General features: G+C 46.6%; 3 protein-coding genes and 1 long non-coding RNA gene across 7 annotated transcripts; 2 read left to right on the top strand and 2 right to left on the bottom strand.

Moving 5' to 3' along the window:
* LOC110561035 (coiled-coil-helix-coiled-coil-helix domain-containing protein 2) lies at positions 1-5,206 on the bottom strand. The gene is made up of 4 exons (XM_060382268.1): positions 5,051-5,206; positions 2,409-2,658; positions 911-1,061; positions 1-230 (listed from the first exon to the last, which is right to left on the bottom strand). Exons 1-4 carry the CDS (start codon positions 5,098-5,100, stop codon positions 220-222), a joined length of 462 nt encoding a protein of 153 aa, XP_060238251.1. The 5' UTR covers positions 5,101-5,206; the 3' UTR covers positions 1-219.
* Positions 5,207-6,110: 904 nt separating this feature from the next.
* LOC132653671 (uncharacterized) lies at positions 6,111-20,288 on the bottom strand. Of its 3 annotated transcripts, XR_009591455.1 has the most exons (4): positions 7,499-8,008; positions 7,166-7,239; positions 6,828-6,912; positions 6,111-6,218 (listed from the first exon to the last, which is right to left on the bottom strand). It is a non-coding gene; the product is annotated as an uncharacterized LOC132653671 (long non-coding RNA). The 3 variants fall into 3 exon arrangements; XR_009591454.1 differs by lacking the exons at positions 7,166-7,239; positions 7,499-8,008 and adding an exon at positions 20,143-20,288; XR_009591456.1 differs by lacking the exon at positions 7,166-7,239.
* LOC110561015 (protein FAM200C-like) lies at positions 8,052-16,968 on the top strand. Its single transcript, XM_060382267.1, has 4 exons — positions 8,052-8,197; positions 11,950-12,193; positions 14,047-14,197; positions 15,012-16,968. Exons 1-4 carry the CDS (start codon positions 8,124-8,126, stop codon positions 16,829-16,831), a joined length of 2,289 nt encoding a protein of 762 aa, XP_060238250.1. The 5' UTR covers positions 8,052-8,123; the 3' UTR covers positions 16,832-16,968.
* Positions 19,707-23,387, top strand: Nupr2 (nuclear protein 2, transcriptional regulator). Of its 2 annotated transcripts, XR_009591453.1 has the most exons (3): positions 19,707-20,069; positions 21,612-21,805; positions 22,364-23,387. XR_009591453.1 is itself a non-coding variant. In XM_021657308.2 (2 exons), exon 1 carries the CDS (start codon positions 19,751-19,753, stop codon positions 20,063-20,065), a length of 315 nt encoding a protein of 104 aa, XP_021512983.1. In that variant the 5' UTR covers positions 19,707-19,750; the 3' UTR covers positions 20,066-20,069; positions 22,364-23,387. The 2 variants fall into 2 exon arrangements, 1 of the variants encoding a protein (XP_021512983.1); XM_021657308.2 differs by lacking the exon at positions 21,612-21,805.
* Positions 23,388-23,796: the final 409 nt, after the last annotated feature.

The following is a 23,796-nucleotide window of genomic DNA, read 5'->3' as shown; positions in this document are numbered from 1 at the left end:
AGAATTAAACTCTATTTTTATTATCTCACAAAACACAATACAGTTAGTTCAAGGAGGCTGAACACTTGCCCAGCTACCACCACTTCGAGCCTCGGTGAATCTGTAGTTAGAACTCTTTCATGCCATTCTAAAGCAATGGAACATTAGAAATAAGGGTCCACACTTGCTCTACCAATTAATGCAGAGCCAATTTACATTTCTTCAGTTTGAATTTCTTGATTAGATTAAACCTGTTTAAAAAAAAAAATTAAGTTAGAAGATACCCAACAATGCCCAAAGACAGTTTTCTTTTCCAAGCCATTTCAGGTTTCCTTCATTCAAGCTTCAATTCTACCCTTCCCATAACAAAGACGTGGTGCATGTGTCTGTAGACAAAGGCCTAAAACAGAAATTTAGCCACTTTGCTAGATTTCAAGCCCACAAAAAGTTCTAATGAACTTGGACAAGCATCTCTCTCCCTCTTTTCTTTTTGTGATACAGGTTTTGCCTGCCTCTGTCTCCTGAGCGCTGGTGTTACAGGTGTGGACAATCACAGCCTGGTTTGGATAAATGCCTCTTAATTCCATTCTTAAAAACTAATGCCCTATCACTCCACTTCCATCTAATTCAGCTTTTTTCAACCTATGGGTCTCCACCCCTTTCTGGAATCATGAATCAGATATCCTGCACATCAGATATTTACACTACAATTCATAACAGTAACAAAATTACAGTTATGAAGTAGCAACAACAACAAAAAATTATTGTTGGAGGGCACCACAACCTAAGGAACTGTGTTAAAGGGTTGAGCCATTAAGAAGACTCAGAAAGACTGAGAATCCCTGTCTTAAAAAAGGTCCTACTGGGGACTTAACTCCAACACCCTACAGCTTTCAGAACGATCACTCTGAGCAATGCACAAGCCACCCACCATTTGCAATTCTGCACTGCCGCAGCACTTCGTTGAAGCCCTCGCAGAGCTTGACGTCACTCTGGTTCTGGGCACACTCCAGAAACTGCTTGATCTCAAGAGAGCAAGGCCCACGTGACTGCTGGTCCAGCAGCTGGCTTCCCTGAGGCTCCTGCCAAGACACAACATTAGGTACTGCTGAGAAAGTGTGGGGGCACCCACACGAGGGCAGCATTCACACACTGGGAGCTGGGAAACAACTAGGAAAAGGGGCAGAGTTAGTTTTCCATCCAGGAACATGGAAGTGAAAATCATTCAAAGGCAGAAAATAAAAACAAACTTTAAGGTTCAAGAACAAAGACATGCTCTCCAACTCAAAACAAATAAACAACAACAACAAAACCCCCCCAAACAAATGGCAAATCAGGTCATCTGGAGCATAAACAGGAGCACAGTCCTATGAAGTGTTTGTTCAGTACACTCAAGGCTCTGGGCTGGATCTCTCTGTAAACATAAAACCAAAACTTAAAAAACTGGCTACGGACTCCACAGTAGGATGTGTGCTCTGCCCTGGGTTTGATCAGCACCACAAACATATATACAAAATAGTGAGCCATGCCCAAGGGAAACAGGATTATGGGAAAGAGGATTTCAGATACACTAGAAATACAAGAGTACATTTTACAAGGGAAAATACACACATCCCAGGGAAGGAGATGGTGAAAGATCAGGCAAGGGGTCACAAAGCTGTCAAAGGGACTTGTGATGGAAAGGCCAGGCCTCATGGCTCTGCCTCTAACACCAAAGCTTGAGGCCAACCAAGAGGACTGCTACAAGTTTGAATCCAGCTGAGTCATACAGTGAAAACTTTTGTCTCCAAAAGAAATAACAGCAACCCAGAAGAAATGTAGCCAACTCAGGTAAATACTTCAAGCCAAGGCAGGAGGACTGTCATGATTTCAAGGCCAGCTTGAGTGAAAGCCTATCAAAAACAATCCTCTAAAGGGAAAATGGCCGTTTTCACAGGAAGGGAGGCTGGACTGATGTATCCCAGTGGGAGGGCCTAAGGCTCTAACTCAAAGGACACTGGGTAGCTTTGTGTGTGAGACTTGCCCACTGGGTGTCTTCCCTGACCACTCCCTATCTTCCTGCCTTGAGACAGGGCCTCTCACTGAACCAGAAACTGATTTACTTCATCTCAAATAACCAACCAGGCTGTGGGAGCTGCTTGTCTCTGCCCGGCAATGCAGGAGTTACAGCCATGTATGGCTATGCCTGACTTTTTGTGGGTTCACGCGATTTGAACTTAAGTTCTCAAGGTATCAGAATTAAGTGCCTGTTCACTGAACTATATTCCCAGCACACACCACTTAAAAAGTACTGGTGCAAGAACACTTTGTACTTAAAAGTATTGTGAACTGTAAAATTAAACACAGGTTCCTGCATAAAAAATGCTTACCAGCTGCCAATTCTTCTCAGCAAATAAAAGCACAGAAAAGAAAGGCTACCCCAGTCTTACCTGGTAAGTGATGTCAGGCCTTGCGGGCTCAGCATTACCTCCTCCACTGAAGCCCCCAGTGATGGCGTGACCCAGGGTGTGCCCCACTGCAGAGCCCACAGCCACACCAGCAGCAGTGGTTGCCATCTGGGCCATCAGGCCTGGCTGCCGGGGTGCAGCGGCAGGTGAGCCGACTGCAGACGGTGCAGCTGCTGCTGGAGGCTGAGCTGCGGGTGCTCTTCTGGGAGCAGCCCTCATCTGAGGGGCCCGGCTGGAAGACAAGAAACCGCATTAGTTCCTACTTCCAAATGGCTTTAGAATTCCCCAAAGAAACCAACCAGGCCAGGTCCAGTGGCACACGCCTGTAATCCCAACACTGAGAAGGTAGAGACAGGGAGAACCAGCAGGTCAAGGTCATCCTTAGTTCACAGGGATTTTCCCCCCTTCTACATGCTTTATGACTAGTTTATTGAGAGTATAGTAACTACAACATTTCTCTCTTCCCATCTCTCCAAGGACCCTCACATATCCCTCTTTGTTCTAGTTCAAAGTCATGGCCTCTTTTTTCATTGTTATAAGATACATATATGTGTACATATATATACACTTCTAAATATAACCTGCCCCATTGTATGTTACTTATATGTATGTTTTCACATACAACTTGGTGCGCTTCAAGGGGGAAGACTATGTCCCCTGCCCTCAGCATCCCTTAGCTGCTTATATTCTTTACGTAGGTCTTGTGGGCTTTTCACTGTACAGTTTGGCACATACACTGCCATCCTTGTCTCAAAAAACATGCTCAAGGCCGGGCATGGCGGGGCACGCCTTTAACTCCAGCACCCAAGAAGCAGAGTCAGGCGGAAATTCAGCTTCAGGTCAAATGACACCACTGGCTTTCCAAGGCTCAAGTACCCATTCATTTGCATATATCCACTCACAGAAAATAAAAGCTTGAAAGATCCCAGAGGGTTTATTTATTTAAATGTTAAACAGATACTACTTGGACAAGGTTATCTCAAGCTGAGTGGTTGTGCCATGGCCCCCATTCCTTTAATCCCATGCAGCTGGATCTCTCTGTGAGTTCCAGGACAGCAGGATATATAGAATGGACAAACAGCTTTCATTCTTATCACTCTATCAGTATCAAAAATACCGAACAGGTGTTGCATTGGAATATTAAATTTTTTAGATCAAGGAGTCATTCTAACCTAGCTTCTGAGTTAAGATTTAGAGTGGGGGTGGGAGGGTGGAGATAGGGGCTGGTGAAATGACTCACTGTACAACGGTACCTGACAACCTGAGGTTGACTCCTGGAACCCATAAATTGAAATGAAAAACCCAACTCCCACAAGATGACCTTTGACATTTATGCACACACAGAGATATAAATATACCCATAGTTCCAGCTATTCAGTGAGTGAACAAGACCATGGATTTAGGACTAGTGTGAGCAATGGAGAAAGACCGTCAAAAGTCGTCAAAATCTAATCAGTCATGAGGTAATGTTAGGAATGTAGACCAATGCTTTCATTTCACCCATTAGAAAATGTTAAGTCCCTGGGTTTGGTTTGTTAATACACACCTGTAATCCCAGCCCTCAGGAGGCAGAGGCAGGTTTTATCTTTTGAGTTGCAGGCCAGCCAGGGTAACGATGAAACCCTGTCTCAAAAAGCCAAAACAGACCACCACCCCAAACCAAAAGGAAGAAGGAAAGTGACCTGTTTGAACTACAAATTTTATTAATCTTGATTGTCTTTTGGTTTGTGGAAACTGGTCCTGAACTGGTAGCCACCCTCTGCCCTTGAGGAGATGGGAGGCACCACTGAACGTACAGTCCCCGGGTTTACTCCCAGTACAGCCACAACTTTTAACATTGTATGATTTTATTCACCCAAAGTGGGAGATCTGGCATCCTGATGCTGTCAACAATCTCCTACTTGTTCTCACGTGCGCCGGCAAGACGTTCCAACAAAGCATTTTTCTTTTTTTTTTTTCCCAAGACAGAGTTTCACTGTGTGTAGTCCTGGCTGTCCTAGATCTCGCTTTGTAGACCAGGCTAGCCTCGAACTCAAGAGATCCGCCTGCCTCTGCCTCTCCAGTGCTGGGATTAAAGGAATGCGTCCCTACGGCCGGCTTCAATAGAGTAAATACTCTATTGAACCCAAGTGGTGGGAAGGCGAGAACTCTTAAATTCTAGGCCCTGCACTCGGCGGGCGTCACACAATTTTTAATAAACCTTTAAAATCCTGTAATCCTAGCCGTAGAAAAGAGGAGTCAGGAAAATCAAGGAGGGACAGCCGGACCTATATAAAGTTCAAGGTTAGCCTAGGAGCCTCAGGAAAAAAAAAAAAAAAACAGTAAGGGAAAAAAAAAAAAAAACTACCCCGCCCCTCTCCCCGGAGCTTCACATATTTCATTCTTTCCCCGCCTCTTTGTAGACTACGTAAGGCCCTTCCCCAAGCAAACTAGGGAAAAGGTCACATTTGCGAGTCCTCTCTCGGAGGCCACAAAGCGTGTCTCCGTTTTCGAGGAGTCCTCCTCCCCAGCAGCGGATCCGTCGGCTAGCACCAGCTCACCACCGGCCGCCATCGCAGCCTTCTGGGTACGGAACCTCGCCCTGGCCGCCTCCGCTCTGTCCCCAACCCGGAGGAGGGTCTCACCTGGCCGGAGGGGCCACCCGGGAAGTGCGGCTTCGGCTTCCGCGAGGCATCCTGCAAGCTAGTAGCTTCAGTCTTCAGAGACGACAAACTGCGAAATTCCCACAAGCGTCCAGCAATTTCTACCAAGGAGAGAGGAAAAGTGGAGGCGGTGCGTAGGCGAGCATCCAATCAGAGCCCAGGAGAGGACGGACGCTGAAGGTGATTGGAAGAGCGAGACGTCAGTTACGGAAAACGCCGCGGCGCTGCGTCCTACGCCCGGAAGTCAAGTGCTTAGCGGTGGGGCTGTAGCTAACCGGAAGTTCCTGGGGTTGTACTCTCAAATCTTGTCCTCCTCCTCTTACGGTTAGGTTTTTGATTCCTATGGACAACTGGCTTCCTCTACAACTCAGGCTGTCTTTGATTTAGAGTTCCTCCTGCTTCAGTTCTCAAGTAAACTGGACTGGGGGATTTACAGGCTTTGCCCCTGAACTGTTTACTTAACTCTTCTCTGATTCGTTTTGTGACAAGGTCTCAAGTAACGGATGTTGGCCAGGAACTTGTTGTTCTCGGCCTCCTAGTGGTGGTGAAGCTGGAGAAACTCCTAGTGAAATTTATGTTGTAAAGGATTTACTAATTGTTTGGTTTCTACCTGCAGCAGGGTATGGCTGGTATACCCTGCCCTCTACCCCGAATTCCCTAGCCCAGGGGCGGGGCTTCCCCTCTCCCAGAGGTCCTTCATTATATAATCCAGGCATTTTGGTTCTCTCTTCCCTCTCTATCCTTTCTCTCTCTCTCTCCTCTCTCCCTTCCTTCCTCCCTCCCTCCCACTCCCCCGCTCTGCACGGGCATTTCTCTCTCTCCCTCCACCCTCTCCCTCCCTCCGCCATTCCAATAAACTTGCAACTTGGTCTTGCCATTAGCCCATTCCATTATTTCAATTACTAATAAGCTTACTTGGAAATATTAAGTTACACAAAGTAGACTTTAGCTAAAGGACGGCTGCCTCCAATCTGGACTGGAAGATAGTGTACTAACCAGACTTGTTAGAAACCATTAGAATGCCGGATAAGGTGGCACTTGCCTTTAATCCCAGCAGTGGAGAGCCAAAGACAAGGGAATCTGGGAGTTTGGGGCCAGCCTACTCTATCGAGGAGTCCAGGGCAGTCAGGGCTCTGTTACACAACGAAACCTGTCTCGAAAGAAAGAAACTGTGAGAAAGAGAATTCTGCACTTAAGTTTTGGGTTGCTGAAGAAGTTTCTGCTACTGTTTATTCACCAAGGTTAACCTTCAATTAAGTGTCATTCCCATAATAAAAGAAGACCACCCTGACTTTAAACTAGCCATTAAGCTCATCCCCATGCCTAAAGAAATGGTTCTCAATCTGTGGGTCTCAAGCTCAATGATTTAGCTCTTCTCCTAGGAGGAGATACGCCTACATTCGAGTATCCAGAACTTTATTTGAGAACCACCGACTCTAGATCTTCAGCTGAGGCCACAGGATTGTGGTCCCCCTGACCTACCACTCTTATCTGATGGTGACCTGAGCCCATTGATTGGCAGAGCCAGCTGCTGTGTCAATCCATGATGCTCCCCGGAGGACACGCATGTCCTGGCCAGCAGCTTGATATGTGGACGCCGTCCATTCCCACACATTGCCCATGAGATCATACAGTCCTACAGCATAGCATTAGCCCATCAGATGGGGAAGTAGGGGACTCTCTCCCACCAAATACCCTGTGAGGCCGGGGAAGAAGTTTTCTCTTGTCACCTTGTCAGACAGTGTACACGAGATCTTACCATAGTTGTTCTGTGGGGGGAAAGCATTCACTGGTGACAGTCCATGAAAACCATCTTCAGCTGTGTCACCTTTGGGGAACTTTCCCTGACAAGAACAAGGAAAGTGAAAGATTTACCAGCCTGTCCCAAGGCAGGTGCTCCTGTCTGCTCAGGGGAAAACCAGGCTCACTGGACCCTGCTGCTTCATGGGGGAAGGACAGTGACCTCAGGTTCCTTACTTGGTGCTTTGGAAAGAGCACTGTCTCCACCCATCTTGGTCCTTCGTCCCCTGCCAGGGACAGAGGCACTAGAGCCATACTCTCCCATATGTCCTGCTTTTACTTACATACACCACTTACATCTCTTGATGTGATTTTTTTTCAACTTTATTTTTCTTCTCATCAAAAGTGGGGTTCTGGGGCTGGGGAGATGGCTCAATGGGTAAGAAAAGGGTTACAGAGGTTAAGAGGTGAGGAGGGATATGAGACAAAAAACAAAAATGGGATGAACTTACATTGCAAATCAAGGGGCCCATTGTATTAAGTTCCCATACCATGAAAATTAAGGAACCCATTATGACCCATACTTTACAAAAATAGGTTTTTATTTAAGAATATATTCCCATTTCTTACATCTGATATAGTGTGCAAAAACAAAAAGAAAAACAAAATAAATGTGGTTTCTATCCTTACCTTCCTCTTTCATTGTATTTTCTAACACTTTCTGACAGCCAATTCTCTCGCGCCTGTGAACACACTTACAGCTGTTTTATATTAATCTTTTCATAAAAGGGACCTCAAAAGGACAATAAGGGGCTGTTCTCTAAAATCCCAACTTAGGGTAAAAGAGCCAGATGTCCAGTCCCCCGGGCATCTCTAATATAAAGCTTGCTTTGATTAGAGAACTGTGGATTTAGTCTTTCTCCTGGCAATTTTCAGGTTTAACACTTAACATAGTACATGCGCGTAATCCCCCAATCCAGTCTCCTTGAGAAGCTGAGGCAGGAGGATCTCAAAATCAAAAGGCACCCTCGGTTGTGGAGGAAGCCAGTCGTCTATTGGAAGCAAAAGCCTAACCATCTATCACAGAATCAAAGGACAAGATTTGAGAGAGGAACCTCAGTATCCTCGGATTAGCTACTGCGCCCCCGTCGCCAAGCAACTTTCCGGCGTGGCGCACAAATGTCCTGCTCTTCCAATGACCTTCAGGGATCGTGCTGACACTGAGCGCTGATTGGTCCCTCGCGGAGGCCCCGCCTCCCATCTTCCTTTCTCTTTGCTGGACGCTCATGGGCGTTTCCGAGTTTGTTGTGTCTGGATGCTGTGTGTTGGAGCATCTAGGATGCCACGTGGAAAGCGAGGCCGCACTTGCCAGGTGGCCCCTCCGGCCAGGTGAGACCCTCTTCCGGGCTGGGAACCGAGCGGAAATGGCCAGGGAGACGTTCCGTAGCCAGAGGGCTGCGAAGTCGGCCGGTAGCGAGATGGTGTGGGCAGTCGAGAAGGGATCTGCTCCTGGGGAGAAGTGTCTCCCCGAGAATTTGGAGACATGCTTTGTGCACTCCAGGAGTGGAGGCTAAAACACGGCCTTTCCCCTAGACTGCTTACGTAGTCTACAGAGGCGGGGAAGAATGGTATCAGTGAAGCTCTTGGGGTGCTTTTGTCTTACTGTGGTTTTGAAGCTCTCGGGGTAGCCCTGAACTTCAGATTGGTCTGGTTGCCCTCCTTTGATTTTTCCCGACTCCGCTTCCCTACGGTTTGGGATTATAGGCTTTAAAGGCTAGGGAAAAAATTAAGTTATTTGTGTATGGAAGGCCGAGAATGTAGAGTTCTCTGATTCCACCACTTGGGTCCAGTATATCTCAGTAGTTATTAGTAGTTAGCTCTATTTCTGTGGGTCTCAACCTTTCTAATGCCGTGACACTTAATACAGTTCTCATGTAGTGAGCCCCCGACCATAAAAATAATTCTTATTGTTACTTCGTAACTGTAATTTGGTACTGCTATGAATGTGTGTAATATAGATGCATGATATGAGGGATGGTCTTAAACAAGCCCTGAGAAAGGGTCCTTTGATAGGCAAGGGGGTCGCGACCTACAACTTAAGAATCGCTGCTCCTTGAGCTATCATTTCCTTCCACCTGAAGATAAGTAAGAAACTGTTGACAGCAACAAGTTTCCAGATGTCTCGCTTTAGGTAAATAAAATCATACAAAGTGAAAAATGGTGGCTGTATTGGGAGTGTACCTGGGAATCGAGCATGTGGTAGGGGGCGTACCCTGTCTACCACAAGATAGTCCCCCATGCCTCTAGAGACCCTGCCTCCAAAATCCAAAAGACAATCAAGATTAATAAAATTTGCAATTCAAACAGGTCAGTTTCCCTGACTTTCCTTTTGGTTTGGGGGTGGTGGTCCTTTGTGTTTCTTTGAGACAGGGTTTCACAGTGACCCTAGATGGCCTGAAACTCAAAAGACAGCACCTGCCTCTGCCTCCTAGTGCTGGGATTAAAGTTGTGAGCCAGCATACCATATACAGATGTCTTAGTCTTTTCTTTTAATTCTTTTTGTTTGTTTGTTTGTGTTTTTCAAGACAGGGTTTCTCTGTAAACTTGGCTGTCCTGGACTCGCTTTGTAGACCAGGCTGGCCTCAAACTCATAGAGATCCACCTGCCTCTGGCCTCTGAGTGCAGGGATTAAAGTCCTGTACCACCACAACTGGCTGGACTTAACCTTTTCTAATGGGTAAAATGAAGGCATTGGTCTGCATTCTCATGACAATCTTGGATTTTGTTGACTTTTGACTGTCTTTCTCTGTTGTCCATGCAAAATCCATGTGCTAAATGGTTCTTGTCCCCTTGCTGAATAACTTGGACTACAGGAAAACTATGGCAAGCCAATCCCTCTGTATATTTTCCTCTTTTTAGTTTAGTCAATCAGGGCCTCATGCCTGCTAGGAAAATGTTTTGTTAACCTAAACTCTAAATCTTTTTATGTCTGTTCATTTGTGTGTGTGCGTGTGTGTGTGTGTATCTGTGTGTCTGTGCATGCACCTTGGTGCCTCTGTGAATGTCACAGGGCAGCTTACGGGAGTTTGTTGCTTCTTTCCACATTGTGGGTTCCAGGGATCTCTTGGGTTTGTCAGGAGTGGCAAAAGTGCAAGGACCTTTCTCTAGTAAGCCATTTCATCAGCATCCCTGACCCAAGCTCTAAATGTTAACTAGGTTAGGGAAGACTCCTTGATTGTCCTAAAATTTCAATACTCTGTGACGACACTTGGGTTGTGGCCCCTTTGGCAAACCTCTATTTCCAGAAGATGTTTACATTATGATTCATAACAGCAGCAGAATTACTGTTATGAAGTAGAAAGAAAAATAATTTTATGGTTGGTCATTACAACATGAGGAACTGTATTAAAGGGTTGCAGTATTAGCAGGGCTGAGAACCATTGGAGCCCATGGCGGTACCTGTCTGATATTTTATTTGATGACATTTTATTTGATGCTGATAGAGTAATAAAGTGAAAGCACCTTGCTCACTCTGTAGCTCTTGCTGTCCTGGAACTCAATATGTAGACCAGGATGGCCTTGAATTTATAGAGATCCACCTGTCTCTACCTCCAGAGTGCGCCCCCTCCTCCAGGCCTGACACTGACACTGTTGTACAAGCTGCTTAAGTATTTGAATAAATAATCCCCCAGGGAATCTGTATAGCTTTCGTTGTTAGTGAGTAGGTATTTGCAAACGAAGTGGGCGTGGTGGCCTGGAAAAGCCTGCAGTGTCAGATGGCCTGGAGCGGAATTTCACCATGGTGCTTCAGAGCTGCTGGGAGCTGAACTTGGGTGCTGTAGAAGAGCAGTGTGTAGTCCTCAATGTTGAGACATCTCTCCACCTTTCCCTCCAACTCTTAATAGTCTCTGATCTTATGAAGTATGGGAATGATTTATTTAAAGATACTGTGGGCCATGTTGATACATGAAAGTGTTACAGAAAAGGACAGAGTAGTTTATGCTTGGTTGTTAGAACTTTAACAAAAGATTTTAGAAGGACAGCAATATATATAAGCAGTTAATAGTAACAGTTTTATAGCCTTGCATGTATGTGGTATGGAAGTTTAAAGATTTAAAATGATGCCAGGAGATGGTGGCATAGGCCTCTAAGGGCACAAGTTCCTGGGGCACTTGGGAGGCAGAGGCAGGTAGATCTCTGACTTCCAAGGCAAGCTAGTTGGAAAATGGGCTTTCTAGGTAAGAGCACTGGCTGCTCTTCCAGAGGACTCAGGTTTGATTCTCAGCACCCACATGGCAGCTCAGCACCATCTATCACTCCAGTTTGAGGTGATCTAAAGCCCTCTTTTGTAATGCAAGTGGCACACAGACATGCATGCGGGCAAATCATCATGCATGTAAGACACAGTAAAATAAAAAGGTTTAAAATGAAGCCAGGTAGGGTAGCAAATGACTTGTAATTCCAGCCACCACTGGATGAGGCTGATGTGGAAGGACTTACAGGTTCAAAGTTAGCTATTGTTTTGGTTAGAGGGTTTGTTTGTTTCTTTTTTTTTTTTCTCCTGAGACAAGGGTATTGATTCTCAGGCTGGCCTTAAAATCACTATGTAGAACAAGGGTGACAATACATATGCTGAAGCATACAGTGAAAAACCTGTAAGCCCTCAGACCTGCATAAAGAGTACAAGGAATGCTTAGAGCGGGGGAAATAGTCTTCCGCAGCTAGAGCACACCAATTGGTTATCCAGTACAAAGTGGTCATCCCCAAAAACATACACGTACAAGTATCATGCACACTATACTTAAGAATGCGTATGCCTATACATGTATGCATTTAATGACGATGAAAAAAGAGGCCATGACTTTGAACTAGAACAAAGAGGGATATGTGAGGGTCCTTGGAGAGATGGGAAGAGAGAAATGTTGTAGTTACTATACTCTCAATAAACTAGTCATAAAGCATGTAGAAGGGGGGAAAATCCCTGTGAACTAAGGATGACCTTGACCTGCTGGTTCTCCCTGTCTCTACCTTCTCAGTGTTGGGATTACAGGCGTGTGCCACTGGACCTGGCCTGGTTGGTTTCTTTGGGGAATTCTAAAGCCATTTGGAAGTAGGAACTAATGCGGTTTCTTGTCTTTCAGCCGGGCCCCTCAGATGAGGGCTGCTCCCAGAAGAGCACCCGCAGCTCAGCCTCCAGCAGTAGCTGCACCGTCTGCAGTCGGCTCACCTGCCGCTGCACCCCGGCAGCCAGGCCTGATGGCCCAGATGGCAACCACTGGTGTGGTTGTGGGCTCTGCAGTGGGGCACACCCTGGGTCACGCCATCACTGGGGACTTCAGTGGAGGAGGTAATGCTGAGCACGCAAGGCCTGACATCACTCACCAGGTAAGACTGGGGTAGCCTTTCTTTTCTGTGCTTTTGTTGCTAAGAAGAATTGGCAGCTGGTAAGCATCTTGTTTTGTTTTGTTTACTGAGACAGGATTTCGGCTACAAGGCTGTGTAGCCTTGGCTGCCCTAGAACTCACTTTGTAGACCAGGCTGGCCTCCAATTCAGAGTTCTGCCTGCCTCTGTCTCCCAAGCACTGGGATTGAGATTAAAGGCATGTACCACTACACCCAGCAAGTAAGCATCTTTTATGTAGTAACCCATGTTTAATTTTAGGACCCACAATACTTTTAAGTACAAAGTGGGTCCCTCCCCAATATTTTTTTAAATATTAATTTATTATTTATACAACATTCTGCCTGTATACAAGATCTTACTATAGATGGTTATGACCCACCATGTGTTTGTTGGGAATTGAACTCAGGACCTTTGGAAGAACAGCAAGTGTAACCTCTGAGCCATCTCTCTAGCCCCCTCCCCAATATTTTTTAAGTGCTGTGTGCTGCACGTATAGCTCAGTGAATAAGTACTTACTCTGATACCATGAGGTATCAAATCGCGTGAACCCACAAAAAGTCAGGCATAGCCATACATGGCTGTAACTCCTGCATTGCCAGGCAGAGACAAGCAGCTCCCATAGCCTGGTTGGTTACTTGAGATGAAGTAAATCAGTTTCTGGTTCAGTGAGAGGCCCTGTCTCAAGGATAGGGAGTGGTCAGGGAAGACACTCAGTGGGCAAGTCTCACACACAAAGCCAGCCAGTGTCCTTTGAGTTAGAGCCTTAGGTCCTCCCACTGGGATACATCAGTCCAGCCTCCCTTCCTGTGAAAACGGCCATTTCCCTTTAGAGGATTGTTTTGTTTTTTTTTTTAAGATTTATTGTGTGTATAGTGTTCTGCCTGCCTGCAGGGTGAGAAGAGACCATCAGATCCCATTTAGATGGTTGTGAGCCACCATGTGGTTGCTGGGAACTGAACTCAGGAAGAGCAGACAGTGCTCTTAACCTCTGAGCCATCTCACCAGCCCTAGAGGATTGTTTTTGATAGGCTTTCACTCAAGCTGGCCTTGAAATCATGACAGTCCTCCTGCCTTGGCTTTAAGTATTTACCTCAGTTGGCTACATTTTTTTCTGGGTTGCTGTTATTTCTTTTGGAGACAAAGTTTTCACTGTATGACCCAGCTGGCTTCAAACTTGTAGCAGTCCTCTTGGTTGGTCTCAAGCTTTGGTGTTAGAGGCAGAGCCATGAGGCCTGGCCTTTCCATCACAAGTCCCTTTGACAGCTTTGTGACCCCTTGCCTGATCTTTCACCATCACCTTCCTTGGGATGTGTGTATTTTCCCTTGTAAGGAACATGTACTCTTGTATTTCTAGTGTATCTAAAATCCTCTTTCCCATAATCCTGTTTCCCTTGGGCATGGCTCACTATTTTGTATATATGTTTGTGGTGCTGATCAAACCCAGGGCAGAGCACACATCCTACTGTGGAGTCCGTAGCTGGTTTTTTAAGTTTGGCTTTATGTTTACAGAGAGATCCAGCCCAGAGCCTTGAGTGTACTGAACAAACACTTCATAGGACTGTGCTCCTGTTTATGCTCCAGATGACCTGATTTGCCATTTGTTTTGGGATTTTTTGTTGTTGTTTGTTTTGAGTTGGAGAGCATGTCTTTGTTCTTGAACCTTAAAGTTTGTTTTTATTTTCTGCCTTTGAATGATTTTCACTTCCATGTTCCTGAATGGAAAACTAACTCTGCCCCCTTTCCTAGTTGTTTCCCAGCTCCCAGTGTATAAATGCTGCCCTCGTGTGGGTGCCCCCACACTTTCTCAGCAGTACCTAATGTTGTGTCTTGGCAGGAGCCTCAGGGAAGCCAGCTGCTGGACCAGCAGTCACGTGGGCCTTGCTCTCTTGAGATCAAGCAGTTTCTGGAGTGTGCCCAGAACCAGAGTGACGTCAAGCTCTGCGAGGGCTTCAACGAAGTGCTGCGGCAGTGCAGAATTGCAAATGGTGGGTGGCTTGTGCATCGCTCAGAGTGATCGTCCTGAATATTTGTCAGCGGTTCTCAACCTGTGGGTTGAGACCTTTTGGGGTTGAAGCACCCTTTAAAGCATTCGGGTCATCTAGGACCGTCAGGAAAATATATATTTTCAATGGTCTCAGGAACTGAGCCACTCCTCTTCCATCCATCTCCAGGCCGAACCATCCACATGTGGTAAGTGCCGTGATGAAGTCAGCTCACCAACCCCATCATGTACAGCCTGCACAGACACAGGTGTATATGACAGGGCTGGCGCCACAATGTACTTATGTGGCCCAGTCACACGTAGAGAGAGAGCAGCTACTGTGTTGAAAGCAGCAGTATTGGAGGTAAAATGGCACTTCATGAATTATAATTACTGGGTAAATGTAAAATCACCAACTACTGCAGGAAAAAAAAAACCAACTGCATCATAGGAACTTAATCTGGATGCTAATTGTTTGGAGGTTTTGTTTGTTTTGGGTTTTGGTTTTTATTTTTTGAAACAGGATTTCTCTGTGAAGTCCTGGCTCTCCTAGAATTCACAGCGACCAGCCTGCCTGTGCTTCTCAGGAGTGTTGGGAGTAAAAGGGCCACCACCACCCAGCAAAGATTGTTGTTGTTTACATTCAGCTGCGGTGGTAACAGGCAGTAAAAACAAAAATAACAACAACAACAAAACCCAATCAAAAACACACAGAAAGTAATAAATCCTCGGAAACTTTAATGAACTATGTTGACTGACCCATGCCGTGTATCCTTTTTTGTCTTAGTAAAGCTATTGTTATATATTGTTTTCATTAGAGGACCATCCCAGGAGAGTGGGTCGTGTAGAGAAGAATGTTAAGAAAAGAAGATATAATGAGGACTTCTTACAGTATGGCTTCACGTCAATAATCACAGCAGGAATTGAGAAACCGCAATGTGTTATTTGTGGTGGTGTTCTGTCAGCAGAGTCTATGAAACCAAACAAACTGAGACGCCATTTTGATAGCAAGCATCCGAGCTTTGCTGGCAAGGATACCAACTATTTTAGAAGCAAAGCTGATGGACTCAAGAAAGCCAGACCTGACACGGGTGGCAAGTGCCACAGACAGAACGCAGTAGCTGTGGAAGCTTCATATTTGGTGGCACTCAGAATCGCCAGAACTATGAAACCTCACACCTTCGCTGAGCATTTACTGTTCCCAGTGGCCAAAGACAGTGTTCAAGTTATGGTCGGAGACGAATCTGTTACGCAGCTGAGTGCAGTTTCCTTATCTAACGACACTGTCCGAAGAAGAATAAATGACATGTCTGCTGATATTCTTGATCAGGTAATCCAGGAAATTAAATCCGCTCCACTTCCAATATTTAGTCTCCAGCTCGATGAATCCACAGATGTTGCAAACTGTTCCCAGCTGCTGGTTTATGTGAGGTATATCAATGATGGCGACTTTAAAGATGAGTTTCTTTTCTGCAAGCCTCTCGAAACGACAACTACAGCACACGACGTATTTGACGCAGTCGGCTCATTTCTGCAAGAGCAGAAGATCTCCTGGGAAAGCGTTTGTGGTGTTTGCACAGATGGCGCTCCAGCTATGCTAGGATGTCAGTCAGGATTTCAACGTTTGTTGCTAAATGAGTCACCAAGACTGATCGGAACTCACTGTATGATTCATCTGCAAACATTAGCAATGAAGACACTGCCACCAGAGTTACAAGAAGTGATGAAAAGCGTCATAAGCTCTGTCAATTTTGTAAAGGCGAGCTCTTTAAACAGTCGACTGCTTTTGCAACTATGCAGCGATTTGGATGCTCCGAACAAAGCCCTGCTGCTTCACACTGAAGGACGATGGTTGTCAAGGGGGAAAGTGCTGAAACATATTTTTGAGCTTCGCGATGAACTCAGAATGTTTTTTAATCAGAAAGCAAGACCGCAGTTCGAAGCACTTTTCAGTGATAAAAGTGAATTGCAGAAAATAGCTTACCTGGTTGACATCTTTGCCATCTTGAATGAGCTAAATCAGTCGCTGCAAGGACCGAACGCAACGTGCCTCGATTTGTCTGAAAAGATCCAGTCATTCCAAATGAAACTTCAGCTTTGGCAAAAAAAGTTGGATGAAAATAAAATTTACATGTTGCCTACCTTATCCGCCTTCTTTGAGGAACATGACATCGAAGCACATGAAAGAATTACAATGATAATTTCTGTGAAAGAACACTTGCACGTGCTTGCAGGTGAAATTTCATGGTACTTTCCTGATCTACCAGATGTCCCCTTTGCACTTGCCAGAAGCCCGTTTACGGTCAACGTTGAAGATGTTCCTGAGACGGCGCAAGGGGAGTTCACCGAGCTCATGAACAGTGATGCAGCGAGGACTGATTTCTCCACGATGCCAGTCACAAACTTCTGGATCAAGTGTCTGCAGCCATACCCTGTTCTGGCCGAGACCGTGCTGCGCCTCCTCCTTCCGTTTCCAACAACGTATCTCTGTGAAGCAGGGTTCTCCAGCTTGCTGGTTATCAAGTCTAAATACAGAAGCAGACTCGCTGTGGAAAACGATCTTCGCTGTGCTCTTGCAAAGACTGCTCCGAGAATTCCCGATCTGGTGAGAAAGAAGCAGTCTCAACCTTCCCACTGACTTTTTATGCCTACTGTCCCGAAACGTAGCAGTGTAGTTTACTGTCCCTATGATAAGACTGTTATCTGTGCCACATCGTGCTTCAAGACAGAATTTCATTTATTCATAAGTGAAAATAAATATTTCACAATATATAATTACATGTTGGTCTCGTGGTTAATCACTATGCCTGTTATGTTCAATTTATAAAAATGAAAATACATCCTGCAGATCAGATATTTACACCGCAGTTCATAACTGTAACAAAATTACAGTTATGGAGTAGCAATGAGAAGTTATTTTAGGGCTAGGAGTCAACACAACATGAGGAACTTTATCAAAGGGCTGTAGCTTTAGGAAGGTTAAGAGCCACTGCTCCATAATTACAGTTCCAGGGGATCTGATACCCTCTTCTGGCCTCCCTCAGGGCCGGGAATGCATGTGGTGCACATACACACATGCAGGCAAAACACACATTCACATGAAGTAACCAAATCTGAAAAACAACAAAACAACACCAACACCCTACAGACTCTCCTACTGGTGATCTGAGGGAGGCATTTTCTCAATTGTGTTTCCCCCCAGCTAATTCTCATTTGTGTTAGGTTGACAGAAGCTAGCCAATACAGTGTCTTAGCCTTGGTTCCTTTCTGCCTTGGGAGGACCTTTCCCATCCCTGATAGGAGATGGAACCACTCTGTTGATTTAAGCAGCCATGATTTATCTTTTCATTTATTTGGGTCAAGTGGGGTGTTCCACACCTTTAATGCCAGCCCTTGGAAGGCAGAGGCAGGCGGGCCTCTGGGGGTTAGAGGCCAGCCAGCGCCACAGAGAAACCCCGCCTTGAGACAGACAAAACCAACCACCTCTGCTGACATACTTTAAGTACTACTCACAATAAATGAATAGTTTGAACGTGAGAGCTCGAGTGTGTGTCACTGAGGAAAACTATTGGGAGTTGAAAATCTCATTCAAATCAAACTACCACTCACAATAAATAAATTTTGATTCGAGCATGTGTCTGTGTGACTGTGTCTCTTGCTACCTTGTGCCATCTGGGGATGAAACACAGGCCATCAGATATGTGTAGAAATGGTTCTCTCCACTGACCATCTAACTAGCCCTTGAATAACTACTGTGTATGTGTGTTTGTGTGCTTCAGCAGTAAATGCTCTTAACCACTGATCCATCACCCCAGACCTGTTTCTTTCAAGATACGTAGCCAAGGATGTCCTTAAACTCCTCATTCTCTTTCCCTCTGCTTCCTAAGTGCTGGGTGTCTTGTCATGGGGTTTTCTGAGACAGTCTTCCTCTGTAGTCCTGGCTGTTAGGGAGTCACTCTCTAGGCCAGTCTGGCCTCCATCCTGAGTGCTGGGATTGCAAGTGTGCTCCACCACTGTCAGGCTCTTCCTTTAACTTCTTGTCCATGTTTTCACTTTAGCTCCCAGCATTCTTGGGGTTTGATTATGTTTGTTGGAAGATTGTTTTTTTTGAGGCAAGATCTCACATTGTAACCTAGGCTAGCCTCGAGTTTGAGGTAACCCTCCAGTGTCAGCCGCTTGAGAGCTAGGATCGCCAGCTTGTAGCACTAACACCAAATCTAATCAACATACCATTTATGTGTTTATTTGTTTTGAGACAGGGTCTTGTTATGTAGCCCTTGCTGGCTTGGAGCTTTCAGCCTTTGCTGTTTCCTAAATGCTAGGATTACAGTTGTACATCCATAAACCTGGCTTGTCTTCGTTGGCCTGAGGACTAGCAGAGAGGTAGTGCTTAGAATGTTTGAGACCCTGGGATTCTCCCTCAACACGCTTTGTCAGTTACATTCAATACCCATGTTTCTTTAAGGGACTGTCTGCTGATGATTGCTTCTCTTTAAAATGGTTTATGTGTGTTGGGCGGCGTTCAGATAGTTCATCAGGTAAAAGTCTGTGCTGCTGAGCCTGACAGTTTTGAGTTCAACCCACAGGATCCGGATCCTCTGCTACTGGAGTTATAGATGGTTGTGAGCTACCATGTGGATGTTGGGAATAGAACCCAGGCCCTCTACAAGAGCAGTCGGTGTAACCGCTAAGAACTCTATCCAGCCCCAAGATTTTAAGATGTTGCTAATTGGGGGTTAGTCAGTCTACTCGGCTCATGAAGCATGCCTTTGGGTGTATCTGTTCAGGGAGTTTCCAGAGGCTATAGATTGGGGGTGGGGAGGGGGACAACCCACCCTGATGCAAAAAAAAAAAAAGCAACACGCTAGAATTCCCCTTTCTCTGCTTCCTGATTGATGACTACAGATATAAGCAGCCTCATGATTCTGCCTTACCGTGCCTTCCCAGCTGACTGACTGTATGCATTCTCAAAATCTAAGCCATTTAAAACACACCCTTTCCTAAACCGATTCTTGCCAAGCATTTCATTGCAGCAATGAAAAAGTAATGTCGAGAAGAAAATAATCTTGTCACACAACGAAACACACGAACAAAGGGCAAGCCATTCAGCAAGCCAATTTTCTTTTGCAAAAATGAACCCAAGCTGGGCTAGCAAATAGATTCGGCCAAAACGGCCCCCATCTCTCATCCCTCCGCTGGGATTTCAGGTATGCATAACCACAGCTGACTTACACAGTGCTGGGGTTGGAATCCAGACCTTTGTGCGTGCTAGGGCTCTACCCACTGAGCCACATTAGCCTGTTCCGTCCCTTCATGTTTTTGACCGACGGAACCAGAAGGTTTATACCTGTTACCAATGCGGGCCTCATAATTTCCAATCTGGAACAAAGAAGCCCGGCCTGGACTAGGCTAAACCCGTCTGTGAGGTCACAAAGTAGAAGCCACGCCTCTCTGTGAGGTCACAGAGGGTTCGCCCCTACAGCGGAACCAATAGGAGCACTGGGCGTGGCCTGTCGGCCGGAGTATCCTGCGGCGGCGGCCGCGGAGCGCACCGGCGATGGACCCGCCTGCCGCTCCTGTCTCCCGCCGGCGGGCTCGAGCCCGCCAGCCACCGCCGCCGCCGCGGGAGGCGCTGCCCACTGCAGGCTTGGAAGAGGAGCTGTACGACTGCGTGGACTACAACTACCTGCGTGACTTCCCGGCCTCCGGGGCTGGCCGCAGCAAGGGCCGGACGCGGCGCGAGCAGCAGCTACGCACCAACTACACGGTGCCCGGCGGCCACGAGCGCAAGGTGGCGCAGATACTGATGAATGGGCAGCGGAAGCGGCGCCAGCGCCAGCTGCAACCGCGCCCGCGCTCGCGCCTCGCCTGAGCTGGTATGGGCCGGCAGAGGTCATTGGTGGGGGGTACGGAGTAGGGTGTTAAACTTCCCGTATAGAGGAGAGTTACCTTGAACTCCAGATCGTCCTGCCTCCAGCTTCCAAGGCCTGGGATGATAAGGCATGCGCCACAATGCCCAGTTCTTCCTTCCTCCCTTCCTTCCTTCCTTCCTTCCTTCCTTCCTTCCTCCCTTCCTCCCTTCCTCCCTTCCTCCCTTCCTCCCTTCCTCCTCCCCCCCTCCCTCCCATCCTTCTTCCCTTCCTCCCTTCCTCCTTTTCTCCCTCCTTTTTTCTCTCTCTCCCTCCCTCCCTCCCTTCTTCCTCCCTTCCCTTCCCTTCCTCCCTCCCTCCCTCTTCCATTTTTTGACATGATCTCATGTAGCTTAAATTGGGCCTCAAAATCCTCATCACTCAGCGTTCACCTCCAGATGCTAAAGTTTCAAGCAAGGGCCATGATCCGCTGCTGCTGTTTTACGTTTTATTGATTATGCCCAGTGTGGCCCAGGATGCCATGGCATGGTATCAGTGGCAATCCTCAACCTCTCTAGCCTTGAGATTACAGGTCTGTGCCACCATGTTCACCGCACCCCTCAACCCTTTCTGAGACTTCCCAGCATAAATCATAACTCCCCCAACATACCCCACAGGAGTTTCCTGGCTGCTAGTGAAAGTCTACCCTTTGGAGGTTTGCGATTGGGTGAGAAAGGTCTAGGTCGGAAATGCAGGAAAATGTCTCACCAGACAATCCTAGGAGGGCGACTCACACCTATAATCTGAGTGCTCAGGGGACAGGTATACTACATGAGTTTGAGGCCAACCAGGGGTACAGTATGAGGCGATACCTGTTTTCTGTTGCTGTGATAAACACCATAACCAAAAGCAGCTTAGGCAGGAAAGGTTTATTCCCTGGGAAAGCTTAAAGTCCATCGTGAAAGGACGTCAGGGCAGGAACCCGGAGGCAGGAACTGAAGCACTGTCCACAGAGGCTCAGGTTCGAGCAGTTTCTTCTTTCTTTTTACTTTAATGGGCATTGGTGTTTTGCCTGCCTGTATGTCTGTGTGAGGGTGTTGTAATAGCCTGGAGTTACAGACAGTTGTGAGCTGCCATGTGGGTGCTGGGAATTGAACGCAGGTCCTCTGGAAGTGAGGTCAGTGCCTCTTCCCCCCCCCCCCCAGGTAGGGTTTCTGGAATTTTGTAGAGTAGAATAGCCTGGAACTCACAGAGGTCTGCCTGCCTCTGCCTCCCAAGTGCTGGATTAAAGGCTGTGCCACCATACTTGACTCACTTATTTTTCTTATACCTCCCAGGACCATCTGCCTAGGGCAATATTGCCCACAGTGGGCTGGGTTCGCTCACCCTAGTCATTGAAAAAAAAAAAATGCCCATACAGACTTGTCTACAGGCCAGTCTGATACCTCTGTCAGATAGAGGCATCTTCCCAGATGGCCCTAGTTGGCATCAAGTTGACTGAAACAACAAAAAACCCAACAGACAAAAACTGGGTATGATGGTGCATACCTGTATGCCTCTTTGCACTAGGAAAGTGAAAAGGGAGGTCAGAAGTTCAAGGCCAGAGGCCGGAATGATGGCTGAGCAGTTAAGAGCACTTGCTGCTCTTGCAGAGACCAACCCCTACCTCGGGTGCCTCATATCCATCTGTAGCTTGAGTTCAAGGGGATCCAACACCATCTTCTGGCCTCCAAGGATACTGCCTGCACATCGTACATATTTGGGTATGTATGCACAGCAGACATAGTCGGGCAAACACACATAAAAATGAAAAAGACATTAAAAAGTTCAAGACCATTGACTACTTAGTGTGAGGCCAGCCTGAGCTGCATGAGACAGAAAGGGGGAGGCTGAGAACAGAGCTTCGTGGTTAGTGTTTCCTTAGAACGCACCAGGCTCTGGGGTCAATCAGCAGCATGACACAAACGGGACCCACACCAGTAATCTTAGCATTCTGGAGATAGAGGCAAGAGAATCAAAAGTTACCGTTATCCTTGGGCACATAGTTGGAGTCCAGCCTGGGTTACCTGAGACCCTGTCTAAAAATAAATAAATAACAAAAACAACCCACTAGTGCCTCTGGCCTCTCATCCTTGCATGCAGGAACCTGAGGCAGGAGGATCGTGAGTTGGGAGTCCAGCCTGGGTATCATTGTGAGTTTAGGATCTCCATGGGCTAGAGTGATACCTCATCTCAAAGTAGAAAAAAAACTAAGAACTTACAGTACTCTTCGTAAGACCTGGGAGAATAATTGGTTTTCATTTCTGTCTTGTTTTCCACAGGGAACCTGTGAGAGACCTGTTAAAAGTATTTTCCAACTGTGAGGTTCTCCAAGTTGGTCAGCAGGACTTTTTGACAGTGTTTTAAGTTTACCGCTCCAATCTTTTTCTCACTAATTAATTTTTAAGTAAGTAGTTTCCAAGTTGGTATGCCTTCTTAGCGTTTTCAATTAAAAGAGAACAGCAAGAACGCATTTTAGCTCTTCTGGGTTTTCCTCCAGCCCCACTCCTCCTCCCCGCCCATTATCGTGGTGGTAACTGGCTTCCAGTTCACAGGAAATTGGGCTCTGAAGTATAAAGAAGAGATCAAGAGACCAGGGATGCAATTTGTTTGCTAAAGTGATGGCGACAGAAGCCTGAGGACCCAAGTTTGATTTCTGAAAGCCATGTTTTTTAAGAGCGGGGTGTGGTGGCCCACACTTAAAATCCCAGCATTTGGGAGGTAGAGACAGATTCCTGGGACTCACTGGCCAGCCAGCTTTAGATGTTCCTGGCCAGTGAGAAACACTGCCTTCAAAAAAAAAAAAGATGTGTCCTAAAGAAGCATACCTGATGATATAAACATGCAGGCACAAACACACAGTGAATTGGGGAAATGTGGCTCTTCCTAGTTTCTAGGGTCCTTGGTCCACCAGTCCTGAAGAACAAGGGAGCAGAAGTGACGAACGGGGGTGGCCTGTGGGCACAAATGGAAATGTCCTTCCAGGACCAGCCTCGGGGAGGCAGCTCCATTTTACTCAGAGTGAAGGAGGGTGTCTTTAATATCTCAAATCTCAGCCCTCTGGAGGCAGAGGCAAGCAGATTTCTATGGGTTCGAGGCTAGTCTACATATACGTGAGTTCCAGGCCAGCCAAGGCAGCACAGAGCAACCCTCGAACATGACAGAAAGGTAGCTGAAGTGACATACAGCAAGCACTCCGTTCCTCTGCGGCTTCTGCGTCGCGCTCCTCCCGGAGTTCCTGCCCCGGCCTCCGTCAGCGATGGACTGTGACTTGTAAGTGTAAGTCAAATAAACCCTTTCCTCCTCTGCATTGCTTTTTGTCGGGTTATTTCACAACGGAAAGGAGACTAGGACAAACACAGTTTGAGTAGCATGCAGAGCGCACAGAAGTCAAGCAGGTGACCTGCCCCTAGCAACTGTGCCCCTGTTAGTGCAGCAGCGAAGGTGTTTATACTCACTTATCCTTAAGATTTCTCTTTGGGCTATGATAAAAATTAGGCTAAAGCCAGTCCATATCTTAACAGCCTTTTTTGTTTTTGTTTTTATTTTTAAAACAAGGCCTCCCTATGTAGTTCGGCTTAGCCTCAAACTCAGAGATCCACCCGTCTCTACTAAATTGTTGGAATAAAAGACATGCGCCAGCAGCGTGGTATTAACAGTATTTCTGAGGGCTGGAGAGATGGCTCAGAGGTTAAGAGCGCTGGCTGCTCTTCCA

Source organism: Meriones unguiculatus, chromosome 4 (genome assembly GCF_030254825.1).
Source record: "Meriones unguiculatus strain TT.TT164.6M chromosome 4, Bangor_MerUng_6.1, whole genome shotgun sequence".
NCBI lineage: Eukaryota > Metazoa > Chordata > Mammalia > Rodentia > Muridae > Meriones > Meriones unguiculatus.
The sequence above is the reverse complement of the archived record's forward strand: the minus strand, read 5'-3'. Positions and strand labels throughout refer to the sequence as shown.